We start from the raw sequence: 26,288 nt of genomic DNA, 5'->3' as shown, positions 1-26,288 counted from the left end.
CCAAGCCAGCTGGAGCCAAGCCTGGAGTCAGAATCCCCCAGTCCCAGGGGTCCCCTCCTAGGCTGACAGTCTCCTCTGCACACCATCTTCCACCCAATTCCCCCTGCTTGCTAGACTCTCTCATATTTAAGGGCTGATCCTTCCACCCTGCCAGAACAATCTGCCTGGGGATTGGTCAGGCTCCCCTATGTATGCAGATCAGGACCTCCTGGCCTCTGTCCACTAACTTCCAGAAGCTTCTACATGCTTCTAGATCCACGGGGAGGCACCAGAGACCTGCCTCTGTGGAGCCATCCAGCTTGACCTGCAGCAACCCTGGCCCAATTTCTGACTCACAAAACCTACCTTGAGTCCCAAGCTTACAGTGGATGTAATGTCACATGAATGAATGATTTTCATCCTCTCTGTTTTAGGTCCCTGTTCAATACAGTGTGTGTGTTTTCCTAAAATTATAATGCTAAATACTTTCTTTGCAAAGTACTGAACAGGAACCTTAAACAGAAGGATCAAAGTCATGAATACACGTTTCTTTACAAGCACTGGAGCAGCTGCAGGGAATATAATTACATAGGCATGAGAGGAGAGGAGAGGAGAGGAGCGGAGCAGAGCGGGGAGGAGATCGGGTCTCACACAGACTACAGAACTGACAGGGAGAGAGGGAGATGCAGAGACTCTGAGGAGAGAGCTGGATGACAGAGGCACTTAAACTGACCAAGCTATCAGAGATCACTGGCATGATAAACGTGGTCAGTTTACAGAGAGGAAGACAAGAACCAGCAGCATCAGCCAGGTATTATAGAACATAGAAAGGCATAATTGACATGGCAAAAGCACTGGGCTATATCTTGTGTCTTAAAGGGACAGGAGCAATTTTTTTTTTTAGGGTTACAACCACTTTAAATTTGCCTACACTGGCACTAGTAGCACAGAGGGTGTAAAAATCTAGGGGACGTGAAATAACAAAAGGACAAGCAGCCAGTCACCCAGAGACTGACAGACAGCAGCTTTGTATCCCAACATTCCTCCACTCCTATGTCTAGGACCCCTGGTCATCAACTGTCCCTCTCAAGACCCCAAATTTTCCCAACCTCACCCAGAATGTTGTGCATCACCACCTCGACAGGAAGGACTTTTTCAGAGTGGAAACCTGACATTGAGCATTCCACGTGAAGTAACGGACTGCTAAGCTAACTAGAAAAAGTGTCTCAAAATCCCAGTGAGTTTGAAAGGTCCCATATGACCACTCCGCATAACTCAGAAAGGGATACCCAGAGCCCCACCCATCCGTTTATAGACTTCTCCCTCATAGAAGGGCCTGGGCAATCCCTCAAGGCCAGTGGCTCGCTAAAGGCAGATTCAACAACCCTCCTCTCCAGGGCCTTCCTAGGAAGAGACTTAATTTCCTCCAGCATCACTCGCCACTGCCGAAGCATTTTTAGGCATGGAGGAACATAAGCTGGGAGCTTACCATGTCAGACCCTCAGGCTTTTCACTGGACCACAATTCCCCCAGCTTTCCAGAAAAGACCTAAATCAGGACTGAAAAATACCAACCCACCCAGGCGGTTCCTCTGCCAGCATGTTACCAAAATTATGTTTCAAAAACATTGGAGAAAAGAATACCAAAGGTTGACCATACCTAGGCCACCCATATGCCTGGGAAGGTAGGTTACAGACCCCTTAATGAGGTTCAGTTTGTTCCCCCATAACAGTTGAAAGAAACAGCTGTAGATTTTCGCATAGAGAGACATTGGCAAAACACAGACAAAGCTGAGGAGAGATAGGAGCTGGCAATTATCTGACAACTGAGCGGACAGCTCAGAGAAGGAAGGGCTGAGCCCAGCCCTGACACATACAGAAATACCAGGATCGGGTAAGTTTTAATCAGGTCAACCCTTTCCCTGTAAGAGAGTTTCTAATTCTTCCAACTGGCAACCTTGGCATCGGCATCTTGTAGCCTGCTTACCCAATTTGCAAGGCCATAATCACCGGGACCAAATTTGAACAAAACTTTAACTTCCTGCTGGGCCTCTGGGAAGGCGTCCAGTAGCTCCAAACCTTCGCCCTCCTCTCCCATCCAGAAATCCTAACTCTTATCGTGATTGATATTTGAGCCAGAGTTATATAAATGTATAATAATAATAATGTGTGACTGTGGGGGACATTACAGTGCAAGCTCTTATACTGCTCATATGTAATTGCACCTTAGGGCAATGAACTGGAAGGGTTCTAGGTTACCCTATTGATGACAGTTGTATTGTTTTGTTGGTGTTCTTTATGGTGTCCCAGGTGGCTGCAGTTACATCTTTCTGGTTGCTATGGTAAAAGAAACGCCAGTTTTTATGCATCTTTTGCTTCTCTGTTTGCATGGACAATGGTTTCAGTTCTGCGACATAACTATTTCCCTCCTGATCCTCAATTTGTCTCCTCCAGGATCACATCTATGTCCTCCCTCATCTCTCCACATTAGATGAATCAGACAGACAGGATTGGCAGGACCAAGAACATTGTGACATGGTAATGGCATTCCCCGAAATATATATGAGGACATTATGAGGATAAGGGGTAATATAAAGGGGATGGGAGGGGAGTCTGGGGACATTATCGGGGGTAAGAATTAATATAAAGGGGATAGAAGGGGAGTCCAGGGACATTATTGGGGGTAAGGGATAATATAAAGGGGATAGAAGGGGAGTCTGGGGACATTATCGGGGGTAAGGAATAATGAGATAATATAAAGGGAATAGGAGGGGAGTCCGGGGACATTATGAGGGTAAGGGATAATATAAAGGGGATAGGAGGGGAGTCTGGGGACATTATCAGGGGTAGGGGTCCAGGCAGTGGATGCTGTAATGTATTGCGCAGATGTTTTCATTGAGAGTGGGGAGTCTCTGGAAGTCTCCCTCATGGGCTTATCCTCCAGGGTCCCCTGTTCACCCCGCTAACACCGTCTACATTTTCCAGGAGTGTAGTACTTTCTGTGCAACTCCAATTAAATTTCCAGGCTGTGTGTGCTACGTCTGTACAGGTTCTATTTTTTTTGTCTTTGGTGGTCTTGGATGGCTTGCTGGAAGTGTTGGGTGGGCAGGGTTCTGATGAGTTTTTGGAAGTACAGGACAGACAGGGTAGTAATATTTTGTTGGAAGTGTTGGGTGGAAGGGTGCTGCTGATTGGTAGCTGATAGAATTGGGTTTACAGGGTGCTGATAGTTCACTGGGTGGATTGTGGGGTGATCGGTTGTTAGAAGTGGTGAGTGCAAGGGGTGCTATTGGGTTGTTGGGAGTTTTGGATGAACAGTGTCCTGGTGGGATGTTGAATGGATGAGGTGCTACTGGATTGTTAGGAGTGTTGGATGGATAGAGGGTTGACAAGTTGTTGAGAGTGTTGAATGGACAGGGTACTGAAACGTTATTGGGAGTTTTGGATAGACGGGTTTTGATGGATTACTGGGAGTGTTGGGTGAACTGGTTGCTAATGCATTGTTGAAGGTGTTGGATGGATGGGGTGTTGATGGGTTGTTGGGAGAGTTGGATAGATGGGGTTCTGATGGGTTTTTGGTAGTGTTGGATAGATGGGGTGTTGATGGGTTGTTGGTAGTGTTGGATGGATGGGGTGTTTATGGGTTGTTGGTAGTGTTGGATGGATGGGGCATTCATGGGTTGTTGGGAGGTTTGGATGGATGAGGTGCTGATGGGTAGTTGGGAGTGTTGGATGGATAGGAGTGCTGATGGGTTGCTGGGAGTTTTGGATGGATGGATGGGGGTGCTGGAGGGTTGTTGGGAGTGTTGGATGGATGGGGTGCTGATGGGTTGTTGGGAGTGTTGGAGAGATGGGATGCTGATGGGTTGTTGGGAGTGTTGGAGAGATGGGGTTCTGATGGGTTGTTAGGAGTGTTTGAGAGATAGGATGCTGATGGGTTGTTGGGAGTGTTGGAGAGATAGGGTTCTGGTTGTTGGGACTGTTGGAGAGATAGGGTTCTGGTTGTTGGGACTGTTGGAGAGATGGGATGCTTATAGGTTGTTGGGAGTGTTGGAGAGATAGGATGCTAATAGGTTGTTGGGAGTGTTGGAGAGATGGGGTGTTGATGGGTTGTTGGGAGTGTTGGAGAGATAGGATGCTAATAGGTTGTTGGGAGTGTTGGAGAGATGGGGTGTTGATGGGTTGTTTGGAGTGTTGGAGAGATAGGATGCTAATAGGTTGTTGGGAGTGTTGGAGAGATGGGGTGCTAATGGGTTGTTGGGAGTGTTGGAGAGATGGGATGTTGATGGGTTGTTGGGAGTGTTGGAGAGATGGGGTTCTGATGGGTTGTTGGGAGTGTTCGAGAGATGGGGTGTTGATGGGTTGTTGGGAGTGTTGGAGAGATGGGGTGCTGATAGATTGTTGGGAGTGTTGGAGAGATAGTATGCTAATAGGTTGTTGGGAGTGTTGGAGAGATGGGATGCTGATAGGTTGTTGGGAGTGTTGGAGAGATAGGATGCTGATGGGTTGTTGGGAGTGTTAGAGAGATAAGGTTCTGGTTGTTGGGAGTGTTGGAGAGATGGGGTTCTGATGGGTTGTTGGGAGTGTTGGAGAGATGGGGTGTTGATGGGTTGTTGGGAGTGTTGGAGAGATAGGATGCTAATAGGTTGTTGGGAGTGTTGGAGAGATGGGGTGCTGATGGGTTACTGGGAGTGTTGTAGAGATGGGGTTCTGATGGGTTGTTGGGAGTGTTGGAGAGATGGGGTTCTGATGGGTTGTTGGGAGTGTTGGAGAGATGGAGTTCTGATGGGTTGCTGGGAGTGTTAGAGAGATGGGGTTCTGATGGGTTGTTGGTGGTGTTGGAGAGATGGGATGCTGATGGGTTGTTGGGAGTGTTGGATGGATGGGGTGCTGATGGGTTGTTGGGAGTGTTGGTCAGATGGTATGCTGATGGGTTGTTGGGAGTGTTGGAGAGATGGGGATCTGATGGGTTGTTGGGAGTGTTGGAGAAATGGGGTTCTGATGGGTTGCTGGGAGTGTTAGAGAGATGGGGTTCTGATGGGTTGTTGGGAGTGTTGGAGAGATGGGATGCTGATGGGTTGTTGGGAGTGTTGGAGAGATGGGATGCTGATGGGTTGTTGGGAGTGTTGAAAAGATGGGGTTCTGATGGGTTGTTGGGAGTGTTGGATGGATCGGGTGCTGATGGGTTGTTGGGAGTGTTGGAGAGATGGGATGCTGATGGGTTGTTGGGAGTGTTGGAGAGATGGGGTTCTGATGAGTTGCTGGGAGTGTTGGAGAGATGGGGTTCTAAAGGGTTGCTGGGAGTGGTGGAGAGATGGGGTTCTGATGGGTTGCTGGGAATGTTGGAGATAAGGGGTTCTGATGGGTTGTTGGGAGTGTTGGATAGATGGGGTTCTGATGGGTTGTTGGGAGTGTTGGAGAGATGGGTTTCTAAAGGGTTGTTGGGAGCGTTGGAGAGATGGGGTTCTGATGGGTTGTTGGGAGTGTTAGATGGGGTTCTGATGAGTTGTTGATAGTGTTGGATAGATGGGTTGCCGATGGGTTGCTGGAAGTGTTAGAGAGATGGGATTCTGATGGGTTTCTGGGAATGTTAGAGAGATTGGGTGCAGATGGGTTGCTGGGAGTGTTGGAGAGATGGGGTTCTGATGGGTTGTTGGAAGTGTTGGAGAGGTTGGGTTCTGATGGGCTGTTGGGAGTGTTGGAGAGATGGGATGCTGATGGGTTGCTGGGAGTGTTAGAGAGATGGGGTTCTGATGGGTTGTTGAGAGTATTGTAGAGATTGAGTTCTGATGGGTTGTTGGGAGTGTTGGAGAGATGTGGTTCTGATGGGTTGTTGGGAGTGTTGGAGAGATGGGATGCTGATGGTTTGCTGGGAGTGTTAGAGAGATTGGGTGCAGATGGGTTTCTGGGAGTGTTGGAGAGATGGGGTTGTGATGGGTTGTTGGGAGTTTTGGAGAGATGGGGTTCTGATGGGTTATTGGGATAGTTGGAGAGATGGGGTTCTGATGGGTTGGTGGAAGTGTTGAAGGGATGGGGTTCTGATGAGTTGTTGGGAGTGTTGGATGGATAGGGTGCTGATGGGTTGTTGGGAGTGTTGGAGAGATGTGGTTCTGATGGGTTGTTGGGAGTGTTGGGTGATGGGGTTCTGATGGGTTGTTGGGAGTGTTGGAGAGATGGGGTTCTGATGGGTTGTTGGGAGTGTTGGGAGATGGGGTTCTGATGGGTTGTTGGGAGTGTTGGGAGATGGAGTTCTTATGGGTTGTTGGGAGTGTTGGGAGATGGGGTTCTGATGGGTTGTTGGGAGTGTTGAGAGATGGGGTTCTTATGGGTTGTTGGGAGTGTTGGGAGATGGGGTTCTGATGGGTTGTTGGGAGTGTTGGGAGATGGGATTCTGATGGGTTGTTGGGAGTGTTGGGAGATGTGGTTCTGATGGGTTGTTGGGAGTGTTGGGAGATGGGGTTCTGATGGGTTGTTGGGAGTGTTGAGAGATGGGGTTCTGATGGGTTGTTGGGAGTGTTGGGAGATGGGGTTCTTATGGGTTGTTGGGAGTGTTGGGTGATGGGGTTCTGATGGGTTGTTGGGAGTGGTGAAAGCAAGGGATGCTGGTGGGTTGGAGGTATTGGTGGGTAGACTTGGTTCTGATTATCTGATAGTTTATAAGTTTGTTTAATATAAAGGAGGGATTTTTTGGGGGATTACTTCAGGAACCCTTCTCTTCATTATCTTCTTCTGTACCCACCTCAGCGCATCTCGTGTTGGAGAGACTTTCCAACACTCCCAACAACCCATCAGAACCCCATCTCTCCAACACTCCCTCCTTCCTTTCTTCCTTTCTTCTCTCCTCTTATCTCTCCTCCTTTCTCTCCTCTCCTCCGACTCCACTCCCTCCTTCCCTTCCTCCTTTCTCTCCTTCCCTCTCCTCTCCTCCGCTCCCTCCTTCCCTTCTTCCTTTCTCTCCTTCCCTCTCCTCTCCTCCGCTCTCTCCTTCCCTTCTTCCTTTCTCTCCTTCCCTCTCCTCTCCTCTGCTCCCTCCTTCCCTTCTTCCTTTCTCTCCTTCCCTCTCCTCTCCTCCGCTCTCTCCTTCCCTTCTTCCTTTCTCTCCTTCCCTCTCCTCTCCTCTGCTCCCTCCTTCCCTTCTTCCTTTCTCTCCTTCCCTCTCCTCTCCTCCGCTCTCTCCTTCCCTTCTTCCTTTCTCTCCTTCCCTCTCCTCTCCTCCGCTCCCTCCTTCCCTTCTTCCTTTCTCTCCTTCCCTCTCCTCTCCTCCGCTCCCTCCTTCCCTTCTTCCTTTCTCTCCTTCCCTCTCCTCTCCTCCGCTCTCTCCTTCCCTTCTTCCTTTCTCTCCTTCCCTCTCCTCTCCTCTGCTCCCTCCTTCCCTTCTTCCTTTCTCTCCTTCCCTCTCCTCTCCTCCGCTCTCTCCTTCCCTTCTTCCTTTCTCTCCTTCCCTCTCCTCTCCTCTGCTCCCTCCTTCCCTTCTTCCTTTCTCTCCTTCCCTCTCCTCTCCTCCGCTCCCTCCTTCCCTTCTTCCTTTCTCTCCTTCCCTCTCCTCTCCTCCACTCTCTCCTTCCCTTCTTCCTTTCTCTCCTTCCCTCTCTTCTCCTCCGCTCCCTCCTTCCCTTCTTCCTTTCTCTCCTTCCCTCTCCTCCGCTCCCTCCTTCCCTTCTTCCTTTCTCTCCTTCCCTCTCCTCTCCTCCGCTCTCTCCTTCCCTTCTTCCTTTCTCTCCTTCCCTCTCCTCCTCTCCCTCCTTCCCTTCTTCCTTTCTCTCCTTCCCTCTCCTCTCCTCCGCTCTCTCCTTCCCTTCTTCCTTTCTCTCCTTCCCTCTCCTCTCCTCCGCTCTCTACTTCCCTTCTTCCTTTCTCTCCTTCCCTCTCCTCTCCTCCGCTCCCTCCTTCCCTTCTCTCCTCTCCTCTCCTCCACTCCCTCCTTCCCTTCTCTCCTCTCCTCCACTCCCTCCTTCCCTTCTCTCTTCTCCTCCGCTACCTCTTACCCTTCTTCCTTTTTCTCCTCCGCTCCCTCCTTCCCTTCTTCCTTTCTCTCCTTCCCTCTCCTCTCCTCCGCTCTCTCCTTCCCTTCTTCCTTTCTCTCCTTCCCTCTCCTCCTCTCCCTCCTTCCCTTCTTCCTTTCTCTCCTTCCCTCTCCTCTCCTCCGCTCTCTCCTTCCCTTCTTCCTTTCTCTCCTTCCCTCTCCTCTCCTCCGCTCTCTCCTTCCCTTCTTCCTTTCTCTCCTTCCCTCTCCTCTCCTCCGCTCCCTCCTTCCCTTCTCTCCTCTCCTCTCCTCCACTCCCTCCTTCCCTTCTCTCCTCTCCTCTCCTCCACTCCCTCCTTCCCTTCTCTCTTCTCCTCCGCTACCTCTTACCCTTCTTCCTTTTTCTCCTCCGCTCCCTCCTTCCCTTCTTCCTTTCTCTCCTTCCCTCTCCTCTCCTCCGCTCCCTCCTTCCCTTCTTCCTTTCTCTCCTTCCCTCTCCTCTCCTCCGCTCCCTCCTTCCCTTCTTCCTTTCTCTCCTTCCCTCTCCTCCGCTCCCTCCTTCCCTTCTTCCTCTCCTCTCCTCCGCTCTCTCCTTCCCTTCTTCCTCTCCTCTCCTCTCCTCCACTCCCTCCTTCCCTTCTCTCTTCTCCTCCGCTACCTCTTACCCTTCTTCCTTTTTCTCCTCCGCTCCCTCCTTCCCTTCTTCCTTTCTCTCCTTCCCTCTCCTCTCCTCCGCTCCCTCCTTCCCTTCTTCCTCTCCTCTCCTCCGCTCCCTCCTTCAATTCTTCCTCTCCTCTCCTCTCCTCCGCTTCCTCCTTCCCTTCTTCCTCTCCTCTCCTCTCCTCCGCTCCCTCCTTCCCTTCTTCCTCTCCTCTCCTCTCCTCTCCTCTCCTCCGCTCCCTCCTTCCCTTCTTCCTCTCCTCTCCTCTCCTCCGCTCCCTCCTTCCCTTCTTCCTCTCCTCTCCTCTCCTCTGCTCCCTCCTTCCCTTCTTCCTCTCCTCTCCTCTCCTCCACTCCCTCCTTCCCTTCTTCCTCTCCTCTCCTCTCCTCCGCTCCCTCCTTCCCTTCTTCCTCTCCTCTCCTCTCCTCCGCTCCCTCCTTCCCTTCTTCCTCTCCTCTCCTCTCCTCCGCTCCCTCCTTCCCTTCTTCCTCTCCTCTCCTCTCCTCCGCTCCCTCCTTCCCTTCTTCCTCTCCTCTCCTCTGCTCCCTCCTTCCCTTCTTCCTCTCCTCTCCTCTGCTCCCTCCTTCCCTTCTTCCTCTCCTCTCCTCTCCTCCGCTCCCTCCTTCCCTTCTTCCTCTCCTCTCCTCTCCTCCGCTCCCTCCTTCCCTTCTTCCTCTCCTCTCCTCTCCTCTCCTCCGCTCCCTCCTTCCCTTCTTCCTCTCCTCTCCTCTCCTCCGCTCCCTCCTTCCCTTCTTCCTCTCCTCTCCTCTCCTCTCCTCCGCTCCCTCCTTCCCTTCTTCCTCTCCTCTCCTCTCCTCTGCTCCCTCCTTCCCTTCTTCCTCTCCTCTCCTCTCCTCTCCTCCGCTCCCTCCTTCCCTTTTTCCTCTCCTCTCCTCTCCTCCGCTCCCTCCTTCCCTTCTTCCTCTCCTCTCCTCTCCTCTCCTCTCCTCCGCTCCCTCCTTCCCTTCTTCCTCTCCTCTCCTCCGCTCCCTCCTTCCCTTCTTCCTCTCCTCTCCTCTCCTCCGCTCCCTCCTTCCCTTCTTCCTCTCCTCTCCTCTCCTCCGCTCCCTCCTTTCCTTCTTCCTCTCCTCTCCTCTCCTCCGCTCCCTCCTTCCCTTCTTCCTCTCCTCTCCTCTCCTCTCCTCCGCTCCCTCCTTCCCTTCTTCCTCTCCTCTCCTCTCCTCCGCTCCCTCCTTCCCTTCTTCCTCTCCTCTCCTCCGCTCCCTCCTTCCCTTCTTCCTCTCCTCTCCTCTGCTCCCTCCTTCCCTTCTTCCTCTCCTCTCCTCCGCTCCCTCCTTCCCTTCTTCCTCTCCTCTCCTCCGCTCCCTCCTTCCCTTCTTCCTCTCCTCTCCTCTCCTCCGCTCCCTCCTTCCCTTCTTCCTCTCCTCTCCTCTCCTCCGCTCCCTCCTTCCCTTCTTCCTCTCCTCTCCTCTCCTCCGCTCCCTCCTTCCCTTCTTCCTCTCCTCTCCTCTCCTCCGCTCCCTCCTTCCCTTCTTCCTCTCCTCTCCTCTCCTCCGCTCCCTCCTTCCCTTCTTCCTCTCCTCTCCTCTCCTCCGCTCCCTCCTTCCCTTCTTCCTCTCCTCTCCTCTCCTCCGCTCCCTCCTTCCCTTCTTCCTCTCCTCTCCTCTCCTCTGCTCCCTCCTTCCCTTCTTCCTCTCCTCTCCTCTCCTCCGCTCCCTCCTTCCCTTCTTCCTCTCCTCTCCTCTCCTCCGCTCCGTCCTTCCCTTCTTCCTCTCCTCTCCTCTCCTCCGCTCCGTCCTTCCCTTCTTCCTCTCCTCTCCTCTCCTCCGCTCCCTCCTTCCCTTTTTCCTCTCCTCTCCTCTCCTCCGCTCCCTCCTTCCCTTCTTCCTCTCCTCTCCTCTCCTCTCCTCTCCTCCGCTCCCTCCTTCCCTTCTTCCTCTCCTCTCCTCCGCTCCCTCCTTCCCTTCTTCCTCTCCTCTCCTCTCCTCCGCTCCCTCCTTCCCTTCTTCCTCTCCTCTCCTCTCCTCCGCTCCCTCCTTTCCTTCTTCCTCTCCTCTCCTCTCCTCCGCTCCCTCCTTCCCTTCTTCCTCTCCTCTCCTCTCCTCTCCTCCGCTCCCTCCTTCCCTTCTTCCTCTCCTCTCCTCTCCTCCGCTCCCTCCTTCCCTTCTTCCTCTCCTCTCCTCCGCTCCCTCCTTCCCTTCTTCCTCTCCTCTCCTCTGCTCCCTCCTTCCCTTCTTCCTCTCCTCTCCTCCGCTCCCTCCTTCCCTTCTTCCTCTCCTCTCCTCCGCTCCCTCCTTCCCTTCTTCCTCTCCTCTCCTCTCCTCCGCTCCCTCCTTCCCTTCTTCCTCTCCTCTCCTCTCCTCCGCTCCCTCCTTCCCTTCTTCCTCTCCTCTCCTCTCCTCCGCTCCCTCCTTCCCTTCTTCCTCTCCTCTCCTCTCCTCCGCTCCCTCCTTCCCTTCTTCCTCTCCTCTCCTCTCCTCCGCTCCCTCCTTCCCTTCTTCCTCTCCTCTCCTCTCCTCCGCTCCCTCCTTCCCTTCTTCCTCTCCTCTCCTCTCCTCCGCTCCCTCCTTCCCTTCTTCCTCTCCTCTCCTCTCCTCTGCTCCCTCCTTCCCTTCTTCCTCTCCTCTCCTCTCCTCCGCTCCGTCCTTCCCTTCTTCCTCTCCTCTCCTCTCCTCCGCTCCCTCCTTCCCTTCTTCCTCTCCTCTCCTCTCCTCCGCTCCGTCCTTCCCTTCTTCCTCTCCTCTCCTCTCCTCCGCTCCCTCCTTCCCTTCTTCCTCTCCTCTCCTCTCCTCCACTCCCTCCTTCCCTTCTTCCTCTCCTCTCCTCTCCCCTGCTCCCTCTTCCATGCCGCCCGGGGCAGTTTGGCCATTTTTTACATAACTCAGTATTTTTGCTGAAACTGACTTGGAACCGCCAAACATGAGATATTGTCTGAAAGCAGAAGCCCTGGAGAATAAATTGGTGGGTGTTACAATGTTTTATGTTGTGTGATATTTGTACAGAGAGACCCTGGAGAATAAATTGGTGGGTGTTACAATGTTTTATGGTGTATATTAGTACAGAGAGACCCTGGAGAATAAATTGGTGGGTGTTACAATGTTTTATGGTGTATATTAGTACAGAGAGGCCCTGGGGAATAAATTGGTGGGTGTTACAATGTTTTATGTTATATGATATTAGTACAGAGAGACCCTGGAGAATAAATTGGTGGGTGTTACAATGTTTTATGTTGTATATTTGTACAGAGAGGCCCTGGAGAATAAATTGGTGGGTGTTACAATGTTTTATGGTGTATATTAGTACAGAGAGACCCTGGAGAATAAATTGGTGGGTGTTACAATGTTTTATGTTGTATATTTGTACAGAGAGGCCCTGGAGAATAAATTGGTGGGTGTTACAATGTTTTATGGTGTATATTAGTACAGAGAGACCCTGGAGAATAAATTGGTGGGTGTTACAATGTTTTATGTTGTATATTTGTACAGAGAGACCCTGGAGAATAAATTGGTGGGTGTTACAATGTTTTATGTTGTGTGATATTTGTACAGAGAGACCCTGGAGAATAAATTGGTGGGTGTTACAATGTTTTATGGTGTATATTTGTACAGAGAGACCCTGGAGAATAAATTGGTGGGTGTTACAATGTTTTATGGTGTATATTTGTACAGAGAGGCCCTGGAGAATAAATTGGTGGGTGTTACAATGTTTTATGTTGTATATTAGTACAGAGAGACCCTGGAGAATAAATTGGTGGGTGTTACAATGTTTTATGTTGTGTGATATTTGTACAGAGAGACCCTGGAGAATAAATTGGTGGGTGTTACAATGTTTTATGTTGTGTGATATGTGTACAGAGAGACCCTGGAGAATAAATTGGTGGGTGTTACAATGTTTTATGGTGTATATTAGTACAGGGGGACCCTGGAGAATAAATTGGTGGGTGTTACAATGTTTTATGTTATATGATATTTGTACAGAGAGACCCTGGAGAATAAATTGGTGGGTGTTACAATGTTTTATGGTGTATATTTGTACAGAGAGACCCTGGAGAATAAATTGGTGGGTGTTACAATGTTTTATGGTGTATGATATTAGTACAGAGAGACCCTGGAGAATAAATTGGTGGGTGTTACAATGTTTTATGGTGTATATTTGTACAGAGAGACCCTGGAGAATAAATTGGTGGGTGTTACAATGTTTTATGGTGTATGATATTAGTACAGAGAGACCCTGGAGAATAAATTGGTGGGAGTTACAATGTTTTATGTTGTGTGATATTTGTACAGAGAGACCCTGGAGAATAAATTGGTGGGTGTTACAATGTTTTATGTTATATGATATTTGTACAGAGAGACCCTGGAGAATAAATTGGTGGGTGTTACAATGTTTTATGTTGTATATTAGTACAGGGGGACCCTGGAGAATAAATTGGTGGGTGTTACAATGTTTATGGTGTATATTTGTACAGAGAGACCCTGGAGAATAAATTGGTGGGTGTTACAATATTTTATGTTGTATGATATTTGTACAGAGAGACCCTGGAGAATAAATTGGTGGGTGTTACAATGTTTTATGTTGTGTGATATTTGTATAGGGGGACCCTGGAGAATAAATTGGTGGGTGTTACAATGTTTTATGGTGTATATTTGTACAGAGAGACCCTGGAGAATAAATTGGTGGGTGTTACAATGTTTTATGGTGTATATTTGTACAGAGAGACCCTGGAGAATAAATTGGTGGGTGTTACAATGTTTTATGGTGTATATTTGTACAGAGAGACCCTGGAGAATAAATTGGTGGGAGTTACAATGTTTTATGTTGTGTGATATTAGTACAGAGAGACCCTGGAGAATAAATTGGTGGGTGTTACAATGTTTTATGGTGTATGATATTTGTACAGAGAGACCCTGGAGAATAAATTGGTGGGTGTTACAATGTTTTATGTTGTATATTAGTACAGAGAGACCCTGGAGAATAAATTGGTGGGTGTTACAATGTTTTATGTTGTGTGATATTAGTACAGAGAGACCCTGGAGAATAAATTGGTGGGTGTTACAATGTTTTATGGTGTATATTTGTACAGAGAGACCCTGGAGAATAAATTGGTGGGTGTTACAATGTTTTTATGGTGTATATTTGTACAGAGAGACCCTAGAGAATAAATTGGTGGGTGTTACAATGTTTTATGGTGTATATGTGTACAGAGAGGCCCTGGAGAATAAATTGGTGGGTGTTACAATGTTTTATGTTGTGTGATATTAGTACAGAGAGACCCTGGAGAATAAATTGGTGGGTGTTACAATGTTTTATGGTGTATATTTGTACAGAGAGACCCTGGAGAATAAATTGGTGGGTGTTACAATGTTTTATGGTGTATATTTGTACAGAGAGACCCTAGAGAATAAATTGGTGGGTGTTACAATGTTTTATGGTGTATATGTGTACAGAGAGACCCTGGAGAATAAATTGGTGGGTGTTACAATGTTTTATGGTGTATATTAGTACAGAGAGGCCCTGGAGAATAAATTGGTGGGTGTTACAATGTTTTATGTTGTATGATATTTGTACAGAGAGACCCTGGAGAATAAATTGGTGGGTGTTACAATGTTTTATGGTGTATATTTGTACAGAGAGACCCTGGAGAATAAATTGGTGGGTGTTACAATATTTTATGTTGTATGATATTTGTACAGAGAGACCCTGGAGAATAAATTGGTGGGTGTTACAATGTTTTATGTTGTGTGATATTTGTATAGGGGGACCCTGGAGAATAAATTGGTGGGTGTTACAATGTTTTATGGTGTATATTTGTACAGAGAGACCCTGGAGAATAAATTGGTGGGTGTTACAATGTTTTATGTTGTATGATATTTGTATAGGGGGACCCTGGAGAATAAATTGGTGGGTGTTACAATGTTTTATGGTGTATATTTGTACAGAGAGACCCTGGAGAATAAATTGGTGGGTGTTACAATGTTTTATGTTGTATGATATTTGTATAGGGGGACCCTGGAGAATAAATTGGTGGGAGTTACAATGTTTTATGTTGTGTGATATTTGTACAGAGAGACCCTGGAGAATAAATTGGTGGGTGTTACAATGTTTTATGTTGTATGATATTAGTACAGAGAGACCCTGGAGAATAAATTGGTGGGTGTTACAATGTTTTATGTTGTATGATATTAGTACAGAGAGACCCTGGAGAATAAATTGGTGGGTGTTACAATGTTTTATGTTGTGTGATATTAGTACAGAGAGACCCTGGAGAATAAATTGGTGGGTGTTACAATGTTTTATGGTGTATATTTGTACAGAGAGACCCTGGAGAATAAATTGGTGGGTGTTACAATGTTTTATGGTGTATATTTGTACAGAGAGACCCTGGAGAATAAATTGGTGGGTGTTACAATGTTTTATGGTGTATATGTGTACAGAGAGACCCTGGAGAATAAATTGGTGGGTGTTACAATGTTTTATGGTGTATATTTGTACAGAGAGACCCTGGAGAATAAATTGGTGGGTGTTACAATGTTTTATGTTGTATGATATTTGTACAGAGAGACCCTGGAGAATAAATTGGTGGGTGTTACAATGTTTTATGGTGTATATTTGTACAGAGAGACCCTGGAGAATAAATTGGTGGGTGTTACAATGTTTTATGGTGTATATGTGTACAGAGAGACCCTGGAGAATAAATTGGTGGGTGTTACAATGTTTTATGGTGTATATTTGTACAGAGAGACCCTGGAGAATAAATTGGTGGGTGTTACAATGTTTTATGTTGTATATTAGTACAGGGAGACCCTGGAGAATAAATTGGTGGGTGTTACAATGTTTTATGGTGTATATGTGTACAGAGAGACCCTGGAGAATAAATTGGTGGGTGTTACAATGTTTTATGGTGTATATGTGTACAGAGAGACCCTGGAGAATAAATTGGTGGGTGTTACAATGTTTTATGGTGTATGATATTAGTACAGAGAGACCCTGGAGAATAAATTGGTGGGTGTTACAATGTTTTATGGTGTATATTTGTACAGAGAGACCCTGGAGAATAAATTGGTGGGTGTTACAATGTTTTATGGTGTATGATATTAGTACAGAGAGACCCTGGAGAATAAATTGGTGGGTGTTACAATGTTTTATGGTGTATGATATTAGTACAGAGAGGCCCTGGAGAATAAATTGGTGGGTGTTACAATGTTTTATGTTGTATATTAGTACAGAGAGGCCCTGGAGAATAAATTGGTGGGTGTTACAATGTTTTATGTTGTATATTAGTACAGAGAGGCCCTGGGGAATAAATTGGTGGGTGTTACAATGTTTTATGTTGTATATTTGTACAGAGAGACCCTGGAGAATAAATTGGTGGGTGTTACAATGTTTTATGTTGTGTGATATTTGTACAGAGAGACCCTGGAGAATAAATTGGTGGGTGTTACAATGTTTTATGTTGTGTGATATTTGTACAGAGAGACCCTGGAGAATAAATTGGTGGGTGTTACAATGTTTATGGTGTATATTAGTACAGAGAGACCCTGGAGAATAAATTGGTGGGTGTTACAATGTTTATGGTGTATATTTGTACAGAGAGACCCTGGAGAATAAATTGGTGGGTGTTACAATGTTTTATGGTGTATATTTGTACAGAGAGACCCTGGAGAATAAATTGGTGGGTGTTACAATGTTTTATGGTGTATATTAGTACAGGGGGGCCCTGGAGAATAAATTGGTGGGTGTTACAATGTTTTATGGTGTATATTTGTACAGGGGGACCCTGGAGAATAAAGTGGTGGGTGTTACAATCTAGTGGCCAGTTAGTGGGTAGAATGTGCATTGGATGGAATATTGTCCGTGTGTCTGACTGCGGTACATGGAAGTTATCTATAGAAAACACTGGACAGCCTTTCCATCTTCCAGGTGAAGTGATACTAAAGTCGCGTTTCTTTTTCTTTCACACTTCCCGGCTCTGTGATGGTTTTGTACAGATCAGCCCCCATCCTCCTCTTCTTGGGTCCCTGGTTGAAACTCCTGGCCCCTCCCCCCTGTTCAGTGCCCCCACAGCAACTCACCTGAGCCGAGCTGCAGCTCCCTGTGCCCACTCAGACACAGAGCCGCAGTTCAACCCCACCTCCACTCTCTCCTCATTGGCTAACTGACTTTGACAGCAGCGGGAGCCAGAGCACTGGGCTCCAAGCCCACCCACTTGTGGTCCTCATCCTCCAGGACCCCCCAGTCACATTGTAGCAGGAAGTGGTCCTCATCCTCCGGGTCTCCCCAGTCACATTGTAGCAGGAAGTGGTCCTCATCCTCCAGGACCCCCCAGTCACATTGTAGCAGGAAGTGGTCCTCATCCTCCAGGACCCCCCAGTCATATTGTAGCAGGAAGTGGTCCTCATCCTCCAGGACCCCCCGGTCACATTGTAGCAGGAAGTGGTCCTCATCCTCCAGGATCCCCCAGTCACATTGTAGCAGGAAGTAGTGCTCATCCTCCAGGTCCCCCCGGTCACATTGTAGCAGGAAGTGGTCCTCATCCTCCAGGACCCCCCGGTCACATTGTAGCAGGAAGTGGCCCTCATCCTACAGGACCCCCCAGTCACATTGTAGCAGGAAGTGGTCCTCATCCTCCGGGTCTCCCCAGTCACATTGTAGCAGGAAGTGGTCCTCATCCTCCAGGACCCCCCAGTCACATTGTAGCAGGAAGTGGTCCTCATCCTCCAGGACCCCCCAGTCATATTGTAGCAGTAAGTGGTCCTCATCCTCCAGGACCCCCCGGTCACATTGTAGCAGGAAGTGGTCCTCATCCTCCAGGATCCCCCAGTCACATTGTAGCAGGAAGTAGTGCTCATCCTCCAGGACCCCCCGGTCACATTGTAGCAGGAAGTGGCCCTCATCCTACAGGACCCCCCAGTCACATTGTAGCAGGAAGTGGTCCTCATCCTCCAGGACCCCCTGATCACATTGTAGCAGGAAGTGGTCCTCATCCTCCAGGACCCCCCAGTCACATTGTAGCAGGAAGTGGTCCTCATCCTCCAGGACCCCCTGATCACATTGTAGCAGGAAGTGGTCCTCATCCTCCAGGACCCTCTGATCACATTGTAGCAGGAAGTGGTCCTCATCCTCCAGGAACCCCCAGTTACATTGTAGCAGGAAGTGGTCCTCATCCTCCAGGACCCCCCGGTCACATTGTAGCAGGAAGTGGTCCTCACCCTCCAGGACCCCCCAGTCACATTGTAGCAGGAAGTGGTCCTCACCATCCAGGACCCCCCAGTCACATTGTAGCAGGAAGTGGTCCTCATCCTCTAGGACCCCCCGATCACATTGTAGCAGGAAGTGGTCCTCATCCTCCAGGACCCCCTGATCACACTGTAGCAGGAAGTGGTCCTCATCCTCCAGGACACCCTGATCACATTTTAGCAAGAAGTTGTCCTCATCCTCCAGGACCCCCCAGTCACATTGTAGCAGGAAGTGGTCCTCATCCTCTAGGACCCCCCGATCACATTGTAGCAGGAAGTGGTCCTCATCCTCCAGGACCCCCCAATCACATTGTAGCAGGAAGTGGTCCTCATCCTCCAGGACCCCCTGATCACATTGTAGCAGGAAGTGGTCCTCATCCTCCAGGACACCCTGATCACATTGTAGCAGGAAGTGGTCCTCATCCTCCAGGACACCCTGATCACATTTTAGCAAGAAGATGTCCTCATCCTCCAGGACCCCCCAGTTACATTGTAGTAGGAAGTGGTCCTCATCCTCCAGGACCCCCTGATCACATTGTAGCAGGAAGTGGTCCTCATCCTCCAGGACCCCCCAGTTACATTGTAGCAGGAAGTGGTCCTCATCCCCCAGGTCCCCTCAGTCACATTGTAGCAGGAAGTGGTCCTTATCCTACAGGACCCCCTGATCACATTGTAGCAGGAAGCGGTCCTCATCCTCCAGGACCCCCTGATCACATTGTAGCAGGAAGTTGTTCTCATCCTCCAGGACCCTCTGATCACATTTTAGCAAGAAGTTGTCCTCATCCTCCAGGACCCCCCAGTTACATTGTAGTAGGAAGTGGTCCTCATCCTCCAGGACCCCCTGATCACATTGTAGCAGGAAGTGGTCCTCATCCTCCAGGACCCCCCAGTTACATTGTAGCAGGAAGTGGTCCTCATCCCCCAGGTCCCCTCAGTCACATTGTAGCAGGAAGTGGTCCTTATCCTACAGGACCCCCTGATCACATTGTAGCAGGAAGCGGTCCTCATCCTCCAGGACCCCCTGATCACATTGTAGCAGGAAGTTGTTCTCATCCTCCAGGACCCTCTGATCACATTTTAGCAAGAAGTTGTCCTCATCCTCCAGGACCCCCCAGTTACATTGTAGTAGGAAGTGGTCCTCATCCTCCAGGACCCCCTGATCACATTGTAGCAGGAAGTGGTCCTCATCCTCCAGGACCCCCCAGTTACATTGTAGCAGGAAGTGGTCCTCATCCCCCAGGTCCCCTCAGTCACATTGTAGCAGGAAGTGGTCCTTATCCTACAGGACCCCCCAGTCACATTGTAGCAGGATGTGGCCCTCATCCTCCAGGACCCCCTGATCACATTGTAGCAGGAACTTGTTCTCATCCTCCAGGACCCTCTGATCACATTGTAGCAGGAAGTGGTCCTCATCCTCCAGGACCCCCCAGTTACATTGTAGCAGGAAGTGGTCCTCATGCCCCAGGTCCCTTCAGTCACATTGTAGCAGGAAGTGGTCCTCATCCTCTAGGACCCCCAGTCACATTGTAGCAGGAAGTGGTCCTCATCCTCCAGGACCCCCTGATCACATTGTAGCAGGAAGTGGTCCTCATCCTCCAGGACCCCCTGATCACATTGTAACAGGAAGTGGTCCTCATCCTCCAGGACCCAATGATCACATTGTAGCAGAAAGTGGTCCTCATCCTCCAGGACCCCCTGATCACATTGTTGCAGGAAGTGGTCCTCATCCTCCAGGACCCCCTGATCACATTGTAGCAGGAAGTGGTCCTCATCCTACAGGATCCCCTGGTCACATTGTAGCAGGAAGTGGTCCTCATCCTCCAGGACACCCTGATCACATTGTAGCAGGAAGTGGTCCTCATCCTCCAGGACACCCTGATCACATTTTAGCAAGAAGATGTCCTCCTCCTCCAGGACCCCCCAGTTACATTGTAGTAGGAAGTGGTCCTCATCCTCCAGGACCCCTGATCACATTGTAGCAGGAAGTGGTCCTCATCCTCCAGGACCCCCCAGTTACATTGTAGCAGGAAGTGGTCCTCATCCCCCAGGTCCCCTCAGTCACATTGTAGCAGGAAGTGGTCCTTATCCTACAGGACCCCCTGATCACATTGTAGCAGGAAGCGGTCCTCATCCTCCAGGACCCCCTGATCACATTGTAGCAGGAAGTTGTTCTCATCCTCCAGGACCCTCTGATCACATTTTAGCAAGAAGTTGTCCTCATCCTCCAGGACCCCCCAGTTACATTGTAGTAGGAAGTGGTCCTCATCCTCCAGGACCCTCTGATCACATTGTAGCAGGAAGTGGTCCTCATCCTCCAGGATCCTCTGATCACATTGTAGCAGGAAGCGGTCCTCATCCTCCAGGACCCCCTGATCACATTTTAGCAAGAAGTTGTCCTCATCCTCCAGGACCCCCCAGTTACATTGTAGTAGGAAGTGGTCCTCATCCTCCAGGACCCCCTGATCACATTGTAGCAGGATGTTGTCCTCATCCTCCAGGAACCCCCAGTTACATTGTAGCAGGAAGTGGTCCTCATCCCCCAGGTCCCCTCAGTCACATTGTAGCAGGAAGTGGTCCTTATCCTACAGGACCCCCCAGTCACATTGTAGCAGGATGTGGCCCTCATCCTCCAGGACCCCCTGATCACATTGTAGCAGGAACTTGTTCTCATCCTCCAGGACCCTCTGATCACATTGTAGCAGGAAGTGGTCCTCATCCTCCAGGACCCCCCAGTTACATTGTAACAGGAAGTGGTCCTCATGCCCCAGGTCCCTTCAGTCACATTGTAGCAGGAAGTGGTCCTCATCCTCTAGGACCCCCAGTCACATTGTAGCAGGAAGTGGTCCTCATCCTCCAGGACCCCCTGATCACATTGTAGCAGGAAGTGGTCCTCATCCTCCAGGACCCCCTGATCACATTGTAACAGGAAGTGGTCCTCATCCTCCAGGACCCAATGATCACATTGTAGCAGAAAGTGGTCCTCATCCTCCAGGACCCCCCTGATCACATTGTTGCAGGAAGTGGTCCTCATCCTCCAGGACCCCCTGATCACATTGTAGCAGGAAGTGTTCCTCATCCTACAGGATCCCCTGGTCACATTGCTGGCACATTCTACTCTCCCTGGGCTTTAGGTCTCTCTGCTGCAGTTCTGATTGGATTTCCAGGCTGTTGGCGCTCAGTCTGTACAGGATCAGGATCTGCCTTTGGGGTCTTGTAGAATCTCCAGGTTTGGGGACAGTTTGTAGACTTTTGCAGTGACTGGAAATTAGTTTCAGGGAGTTTTTTTCATCTCTTCATTCACTGACATTCATCATGTCCTTTATTTGGGATTTTGTCAGGTGGCATTGTTGGGAGTTTGAGATAGACAAGGTGTGGATGAATTGTTGGGAGTTTGGGATGAACAAGGCGCTGATGAGTTGTTGGGGGTTTGGGATGCACAAGGTGCTGATGAGTTGTTGGGAGTTTGGGATGCACAAGGCGCTGATGAGTTGTTGGGGGTTTGGGATGAACAAGGTGCTGATGAGTTGTTGGGGGTTTGGGATGCACAAGGTGCTGAGGAGTTGTTGGGGGTTTGGGGATGGACAAGGCGCTGATGAGTTGTTGGGAAGTTTGGGATGGACAAGGTGCTGATGAGTTGTTGGGGGTTTGGGATGCACAAGGTGCTGAGGAGTTGTTGGGGGTTTGGGATGCACAAGGCGCTGATGAGTTGTTGGGGGTTTGGGGATGGACAAGGTGTGGGATGAATTGTTGAGAGTTTGGAATGCACAAGGTGCTGATGAGTTGTTGGGGGTTTGGGATGCACAAGGTGCTGATGAGTTGTTGGGGGTTTGGGATGAACAAGGCGCTGATGAGTTGTTGGGGGTTTGGGATGCACAAGGCGCTGATGAGTTGTTGGGGGTTTGGGATGCACAAGGCGCTGATGAGTTGTTGGGGGTTTGGGATGGACAAGACACTGATGTGTTGTTGGGGGTTTGGGATGAGACAAGGTGTGGATGAGTTGTTGGGGGTTTGGGATGGACAAGGCGCTGCTGAGTTGTTGGAGGTTGGTGATGGACAAGACACTGATGAGTTGTTGGGAGTTTGGGATGGACAAGGCGCTGATGAGTTGTTGGGGGTTTGAGATGGACAAGGCACTGATGAGTTGTTGGGGTTTGGGATGGACAAGACACTGATGTGTTGTTGGGGGTTTGGGATGAGACAAGGTGTGGATGAGTTGTTGGGAGTTTGGGATGGACAAGGCGCTGATGAGTTGTTGGAGGTTGGTGATGGACAAGATACTGATGAGTTGTTGGGAGTTTGGGTTGGACAAGGCGCTGATGAGTTGTTGGGGGTTTGAGATGGACAAGGCACTGATGAGTTGTTGGGGTTTGGGATGGACAAGGCACTGATGAGTTGTTGGGGGTTTGGGATTGGACAAGGCACTGATGAGTTGTTGGGGGTTTGGGATGGACAAGGCACTGATGAGTTGTTGGGGGGTTTGGGATGGACAAGGCACTGATGAGTTGTTAGGGGGTTTGGGATGGGCAAAGACACTGATGAGTTGTTAGGGTTTGGGATGGGCAAGACACTGATGAGTTGTTGGGAGTTTGGGATGGACAAGACACTGATGAGTTGTTGGGAGTTTGGGATAGACAAGGTGCAGATGAGTTGTTGGGGGTTTGTGGATGCACCAAGGCGCTGATGAGTTGTTGGGGGTTTTGGGATGGACAAGGTGTGGATGAATTGTTGAGAGTTTTGGGATGCACAAGGCGCTGATGAGTTGTTGGGGGTTTGGGATTGCACAAGGCGCTGATAAGTTGTTGGGGGTTTGGGATGCACAAGGCACTGATGAGTTGTTGGGGGTTTGGGATGAACAAGGCGCTGATGAGTTGTTGGGGGTTTGGGATGCACAAGGTGCTGATGAGTTGTTGGGGGTTTGGGATGCACAAGGTGCTGATGAGTTGTTGGGGGTTTGGGATGGACAAGGTGTGGATGAATTGTTGAGAGTTTGTGATGCACAAGGCGCTGATGAGTTGTTGGGGGTTTGGGATGCACAAGGCGCTGATGAGTTGTTGGGGGTTTGGGATGCACAAGGCGCTGATGAGTTGTTGGGGGTTTGGGATGGACAAGACACTGATGTGTTGTTGGGGGTTTGGGATGAACAAGGTGTGGATGAGTTGTTGGGGGTTTGGGATGGACAAGGCGCTGATGAGTTGTTGGAGGTTGGTGATGGACAAGACACTGATGAGTTGTTGGGAGTTTGGGATGGACAAGGCGCTGATGAGTTGTTGGGGGGTTTGAGATGGACAAGGCACTGATGAGTTGTTGGGGGTTTGGGATGGACAAGGCACTGATGAGTTGTTGGGGGTTTGGGATGGACAAGGCACTGATGAGTTGTTGGGGGTTTGGGATGGACAAGGCACTGATGAGTTGTTAGGGGTTTGGGATGGGCAAGACACTGATGAGTTGTTAGGGGTTTGGGATGGGCAAGACACTGATGAGTTGTTGGAGTTTGGGATGGACAAGACACTGATGAGTTGTTGGGAGTTTGGGATAGACAAGGTGCAGATGAGTTGTTGGGAGTTTGGGATGCACAAGGCGTTGATGAGTTGTTGGTAGCTTGGGATAGATAAGGTGTGAATGAATTGTTGGGAGTTTGGGATGGACAAGGTGCTTATGAGTTGTTGGGAGTTTGGGATGGACAAGGTGCAGATAAGTTGTTGGGAGTTTGGGTTGCACAAGGCGCTGATGAGTTGTTGGGGGTTTGGGATGGACAAGGCACTGATGAGTTGTTGGGGGTTTGGGATGGACAAGACACTGACGAGTTGTTGGGAGTTTGGATGGACAAGGCTCTGATGAGTTGTTGGGGGTTGGGATGGACAAGGCTCTGATGAGTTGTTGGGGGGTTTGGGATGGACAAGGCACTGATGAGTTGTTGGGGGGTTTGGGATTGACAAGGCACTGATGAGTTGTTAGGGGTTTGGGATGGGCAAGACACTGATGAGTTGTTGGGAGTTTGGGATGGACAAGGTGCTGATGAGTTGTTAGGAGTTGGGATAGACAAGGTGCTGATGAGTTGGGTGTTTGGGATGGACAAGGTGCTGATGAGTTGTTGGGAGTTTGGGATAGACAAGGCGCTGATGAATTGTTGGGGGTTTGAGATAGACAAGGTGCTAATGAGTTGTTGGGGGTTTGGGATAGACGGGATGCTGATGAGTTGTTGGGAGTCTGGAAAAAAAGGTGCTGATGAGTTGTTGGGAGTTTGGAAATGACAAGACTTGGATGAGTTCTTGGGAGTTTGGAAAAGACAAGGCGTGGATGAGTTGTTGGGAGTTTGGAATAGACAAGGTGCTGATGAGTTGTGGGAGTTTGGGATGGAGAAGGTACTGATGAGTTGTTGGGAGTTTGGGATGGAACAAGGTGCTGATGAGTTTGGGGTTTGGGATAGACAAGGCGCTGAAGAGTTGTTGGGAGTTTGGGGTGGACAAGGTGCTGATGAGTTGTTTGGAGTTTGGGATGGACAAGGTGCTGATGAGTTTTTGGGAGTTTGGGGTGGACAAGATGCTGATGAGTTGTTGGGAGTTTGGGATAGACAAGGCGCTGATGAATTGTTGGGGGTTCTGGGATAGACCAAGGCGCTGAAGAGTTGTTGGGAGTTTGGGGTGGAAAGGGTGCTGATTAGTTGTTGGGGAGTTTGGGATGGACAAGGTGCTGATGAGTTGTTGGGAGTTTGGGATAGACAAGACGTGGATGAGTAGGGGGTTGGGGATGGACAAGGTGCTGATGAGTTGCTGCAGGCCACACGGCTTGGACTGGTCTTTGTTGGTCAGTAAGACTTCATGGAAGCAGGAGTTTGGACTGCTGTTTTGTAGGCGGTCCAGTATGATAGCGCCCTCTTCTGTACTGTGAGAAGTATGGGAAATCTGCCCAGCTCAGACCAGCAAGCACCTGTGGGGAGGAGCTCTGATGGACTTGGAGAAGGTCCTTTATAGAATTCCCGATGCAATATTTCAGTTAGACTGGCATCCTATTTGGAATGGTCTGGGTAGGTGAAATCATGTAGACATGGTTCTTGATGAGACTGCAGGATGTAGATGAGGTCTGTGGTGCAGTGGTTTGGCATGAACCCCCACCTGACTTCTGCTGAGGACATTATGCTGGTTACAGTTCAGGATACTGTTGAATAGTTTCTGTAGTGTGCTGCTGACACATATCCCTTGTAGTTGGCTGGGTCACACACTGGTCTCCACTCTTATGATGGCTTTTATGGGGCTTTGGTTTCCATACTTGTGGAGATCAACCAACACTCAGGACCAGGCTGAACACTTTACATATTGCAGTGTGTACATTTCTGGGAGGATTCCACCCATCCTGCTGGCTTTATACTTTCCAGGTGTTGAATCTTCTTCATTATTCCTTGTAGTGTAATTGTGACATCTAGAAGTTTTTCTTTTAGGGTGTGTGTGTATTTTTCTGTAGGATTCCATGGGTTCTCCTTAGATCAGGGTTGCACAGTCTCTGTACTCTCATTTGAGGACTGTCCATAAGATGTTAAAGTGGTTGTAAAGAGAAAAGTTTTTTTTTTTACCTTTAATTGGTAGCACACCTCGAGCCCCCTAAATACTGCAGCAGTTCCTCTCCCCTCCCCTGGCTCTCACAATGGCTGAGGCCAGTTAAAACCTGTCAGAAGACAGCGGGGGTGGGGATGTGTATCTGAATAAATGCAGACTTTTCGGCTCGAGAGCGAGCCCCCACAAGTGCCCTCATAGTAATAGGCTTCCTATGAGGGCACTTGTGGGGGGGGGGGGGGGGGCAGAGGCACCGATGGAGGACCCAAGAAGAGAAGGATCAGGGCAGCTCTGTGCAAAACCATTACAGAGCTGGGAAGTAAAACATGATTATTATTTTTTTAAATAAAAAAAGCTTTACAAACTTTAATGGCATTTATTGGATTGTTTGTTGGATGGTTCTCGGGTGGGATGTTTTGGTGGCGGGTCTTTCTGTTTTGTGGAAGTTCTTTGCTGCCAAGGTCAAACCGCATGGGTTGAACTCATATGGTCCTTTCCTGCCAGGTTCACTCCGCATGGGCTGAACTCATACGGTCCTTTCCTGCCAGGGTCATACCTCGTGGGCTGAACTCATACGGTCCTTTCTGCCAGGTTCACTCCGCATGGGCTGAACTCATATGGACCTTTGCTGCCAGGGTCACTCCGCGTGGGCTGAACTCATATGGTTCTTTCCTGCCAGGTCACTCCGTCCGCGTGGGCTAAACTCATATGGTCCTTTCCTGCCAGGGTCACTCCGCATGGGCTGAACACATACGGTCCTTTCCTGCCAGGGTCACTCCGCATGGGCTGAACTCATACGGGTCCTTTCCTCCAGGGTCATACCTTCGTGGGCTGAACTCATACGGGCCTTTGCTGCCAGGGTCACACCTTATGGGTTGAACTCATAGGCCTTTGCTGCCAGGGTCACTCCACGTGGGCTGAACTCATATGGTCCTTTCCTGC

The 26,288-nt window shown here is 49.5% G+C and overlaps 1 protein-coding gene across 5 annotated transcripts in view; it reads left to right on the top strand.

Moving 5' to 3' along the window:
* DLG4 (discs large MAGUK scaffold protein 4) overlaps positions 1-26,288 on the top strand; it is a 377,913-nt gene that overhangs the window by 161,685 nt on the left and 189,940 nt on the right. For 3 of the 5 annotated variants that reach the window (XM_073623516.1, XM_073623512.1, XM_073623511.1), the window contains exon 3: positions 2,433-2,516. The exons of the other annotated variants lie outside the window; for them this stretch is intronic. In XM_073623516.1, the coding sequence (XP_073479617.1) occupies positions 2,433-2,516 (84 nt within the window). The remainder of the gene's footprint in view (positions 1-2,432; positions 2,517-26,288) is intronic. 5 annotated transcript variants of the gene reach the window in all.

This window comes from Aquarana catesbeiana, linkage group LG03 (genome assembly GCF_042186555.1).
Source record: "Aquarana catesbeiana isolate 2022-GZ linkage group LG03, ASM4218655v1, whole genome shotgun sequence".
Taxonomy (NCBI): domain Eukaryota; kingdom Metazoa; phylum Chordata; class Amphibia; order Anura; family Ranidae; genus Aquarana; species Aquarana catesbeiana.
Note: the sequence above shows the minus strand (reverse complement) of the source record. Positions and strands in the feature narration are given on the sequence as shown.